Raw genomic sequence first — 3455 nt, forward strand, 5'->3', positions numbered from 1 at the left:
GCTCCCCCTCGGAGCCTGATGGATGGTCACCGTCGCCACAAGCGTGAACTCGTAATTCACAAAGCCGTACACGTTACCATACTGCCACATGTTCACTGGCCAAAAGGCGTAGGACCCGGCCCCAGTGAACTCAAAGCCATTGTCGACCTTCTTTCCATTCGTCACAACTGCGTTCAGGCAACGGTACGCGTCGTCCCACGTTGCATCACTCGACGCATCCGACAGGAATCCAACCAGGCCGGCCGTGGGCACAGACGACTTGGAGAAGGCGGAGTCCAGCTCTGCCCAAGTGCCCAAGACCGACGTGATTGTCTTCAACTCCTCCGCCAGGGGGGACAAAATCAGGCTCACGTTCGTTGTTCCGCTGCCTCTCTCCTGCAAAAAGTGCAGTTTATCGTTCGAGTACAGCAGGGCGCTGGAGAGTGTGATATTCCCATCAGCGTCCATGGAAATGGGCCCGACGCGAAACGTCCGGTTGTTGTCGGTGGCCCAAAGAAAAAGATCCTTTGCCTCCGCCTCCGCCTCCCCGAGTGGGTAGTTTTTCTGGGTGTACAGCATGACCCTCGTTCCAGCAATCGTCGCGGTGGTGAGGGACGTCACACGCCGAGGCCGTTGCAAAGGGTTTGATCCAAAATCTCCCTGCACGCGCGAGAGTGTGCTGACAGACTCCGTCCACGTTGCCCCCATGTCCCTCGACTCGAACACCCTGCGGCTAAACACACAATCGGCAATCATGAGAAGCTGCCCCGCCTCCCACTCGGCGAGGAGGGACGAAGCGCAGCCAGCGGGGAGCATCCCCGCTGAGAGCGCCCACGTTTGGCCGTCGTCCGTCGAATAAAGGAGCATGGAGACAGCGCCGGCATCTCCCGTCCTTTTCCACCCAAACACAGGAAACACAGGCGCGCCACTCGCCATCACAACACCTGAGCCACCAGCCCCAAAAAGGCCCCCCAGTTCAAGTTTGACAGCAAACGGCATGAGCTTTTGTACCAGCGAGATGGGTGGGGCCCATTGGATCTGTCCACCTTGTGTGGCCTCACCCACCAGCAAATCAAACCCCGGGAAGGATGGCAACCATTTTGAGGCAGTTTGGTTATATTCCATGTGGGCGCTTCCCACAAGAAGAAAAACCTTGTTGCCCTTTGCAACTGTTGTGGGGTAGGATGCCCGGTACACAGAGGTCTCTGTTCTGGGTGTGCCAAAGACGGTGTGTGCCTTCCAATTATTTGAGTTGACCTCAGCGGCAAGAGACGCCCAGCTCTCCGAGGCATTGATGTACACCGCCACAATATAAGCAGAATCAAGGGGTTGCGGTGACTGGGGGTCTGTATAGTAGATGTGGCCTTCGGCAAAAGCAACCAAGACTCCACCAGCACTGGCGAGCGAAGGCGAAGTAAAAGAATCCCTCGTTTTTCTTGCTGCTACAGCGTTCGATTCCACTTGCGTCTTATTTGGCACGAAAAGCTCAACGCTCTGCGGCAGTTGCACTTCCTTTGGTTTCTCCTCCTCAGCGTGCACAGTTCCATAGCCGCAGCAGCATATCAGCACAACGAGGAGCAGCAGCACCGCGGCGGAAAAGACGCCGCGGCATGTTGGGTCTCTCTCTCTTATTTCTTCGATACTCCCTTGTGGCGGATCCGCTCAGGCCGCAACGGTTGTGTGTGTGTGTGTGTGTGCTTAGGCGAGAAGTGGCAGCTAGTTGTGGGAGAAATGGGCAAGGCGGCGGTAGGCACTGTCGCCACCCTCAGTGGGGCACAACACTGCAACAATCATTTCCCCGCACTGCCACCAACTCAGCAAACGCACGGTGGAGGCGCCGAGGACGAGCGTGTGCGTCGTCACGCAAACCTCTCGCGCCAATAGCCGCACTCAAGGACAGTTGCAGAGCATCCTTTCTTCTTCTTGGTTTCCTGTTGTGCGCGGCAAAGCAAACGCCACTCCCCAGCGCCATTCGCTCGTTCACTCTCTCTCTCTCTCTCTCCACCTCTCTTGGCGCCTCAAGAAGGAACGAAACACAACCAACCAACCAACACACACACACACACGCACAATGCGTATGGGGGAAGTAGGGGCCCCAACGCATCTCACAGACCCCCCTCCCGGAGCCAGGATAGGGCAAGAGGAAGAAAAGAAAAAAAAAGTGTTTTTCAGAATGCATTGGATTCCCAGAGGTTCAGCAAGAACTTTTTCCCACTAAAAAGTGAAACCGACGTGTTACCGGCAACGCTCCTTCGATCGGAAGGAGATGGGGAGAGGGGAAGAGCGGGTTTCACGGCAATAGATGCGTGTGGTGGTAACTGGGCCGCAAAAAGGTCAATGGCATTGTGCTCGCTAAAAAGGCCAACGCCGCGTTTTTCACCGCCGCTGACCCGCGTGCCGTGTTCGTCCCCGTCCCCCACTTTTCCGTGGCAGGGCGCCAGGCTTTCCAACAGATGTGCCGTTTCCATTGGCATGAGCTCGTCGTTGATGCAGGTCGCACTATCACGGTAAAACCGGTCCCTCGAGCAGCAAAACTGGCAAAGAAAGGTGGCGCTTTGCCGGACAAAAAATGACGCCTGCCGCCGCTTACAAACGGCACATCGAAAATTCGCCCGGAGACGCGTTATGGCCGCGTCGGAAAGTGTGGCGTAATTCTGAGCCCCATGCGCCCTCCTGAGGCAGGGCCCAAAGGCTGCCGAAGCTGGCAAGGTGGGGGACGCCGTCGTCTCCTGCCGCTGGGCCTGAGCCGGGCCGCCGCCACTGCGCAGAAAAGGGTTTTTCCCCTTGAACAGAATCATTTGTATTTGACTCGTGAGAGTGTCCAGCCTCCGCTTCGCCGAGGTGTGACAGTCCGAGCAAAGGTACCCGTGAACAGGCCTCTTAAAAAACTGCTGAAACATGTCAATATCGGACTCCTCAATCTTCATAAGCCCCTTGTCGCGCTGCGCCCATCTCCGCTTGTGCTGTCGCGCGGCCTCCTGGTTGAGAATGCAATGCTGCACCTTCGCCACCATCCTGCTCGTGCTCTGCTCCGCGGGTGCGGACAGAACCCCAAGAAGCGCGTCGGTCCGCGGCCCCGACGCCTGAAACCCGCCCTCGCCTCCAGCCGCCCCGTCCTGGTTCAACTGCCCAGAGACGATGATGGCCTTTTCAATTCGCTCTTTGCTTGGCATGTGCACAATGCTGAATTCGCCAGGCACCGCGTCCTCGGAGTCCCGCTCCTCGCCGGACTTGCCACAGACGCAGCAGAGGTACTCCTCCTCCAGGTGATCGAGATGCAGCCGCACCCGTCGGTTCTGCAGCTCGTGATTGTGACGGCTCAGCTCCTCCCGTTGCTTCTTCACATTGACGATGACGTCGTCCACAAACTGTTTCTGAAACTTGATGACGGCGGAGCAGGGGCCACTAACGCAGTCAGCCACGCCTTTGACACACTGCATCGCCCCCCCCCCTCCTCTCTCCTCTCTCTCTCTCTC

At 57.5% G+C, this 3455-nt stretch overlaps 2 protein-coding genes across 2 annotated transcripts, besides 5 other annotated features; both read right to left on the reverse strand.

The window, feature by feature from the left end:
• On the reverse strand, positions 1-1104 carry Tco025E_06074 (group II trans-sialidase superfamily; the record flags this gene model as incomplete). The annotated part of the gene is made up of 1 exon (XM_029372963.1): positions 1-1104. A coding segment is annotated over one exon (1104 nt), but the record flags the coding sequence as incomplete, so codon positions are not given.
• A 422-nt stretch (positions 1105-1526) lies between these two features.
• Positions 1527-1565: a microsatellite.
• A 91-nt stretch (positions 1566-1656) lies between these two features.
• Positions 1657-1676: a microsatellite.
• Positions 1677-1951: 275 nt separating this feature from the next.
• Positions 1952-1990: a microsatellite.
• A 39-nt stretch (positions 1991-2029) lies between these two features.
• Positions 2030-2050: a microsatellite.
• Positions 2051-2147: 97 nt separating this feature from the next.
• Positions 2148-3419, reverse strand: Tco025E_06075 (uncharacterized protein; the record flags this gene model as incomplete). Its single annotated transcript, XM_029372964.1, has 1 exon — positions 2148-3419. One exon carries the CDS (start codon positions 3417-3419, stop codon positions 2148-2150), a length of 1272 nt encoding a protein of 423 aa, XP_029226922.1.
• An 11-nt stretch (positions 3420-3430) lies between these two features.
• Positions 3431-3455: a microsatellite.

The sequence above is a fragment of the Trypanosoma conorhini genome (genome assembly GCF_003719485.1).
Source record: "Trypanosoma conorhini strain 025E chromosome Unknown Tco_14.4_contig_00389, whole genome shotgun sequence".
Classification (NCBI taxonomy): Eukaryota; Euglenozoa; class Kinetoplastea; order Trypanosomatida; family Trypanosomatidae; genus Trypanosoma; species Trypanosoma conorhini.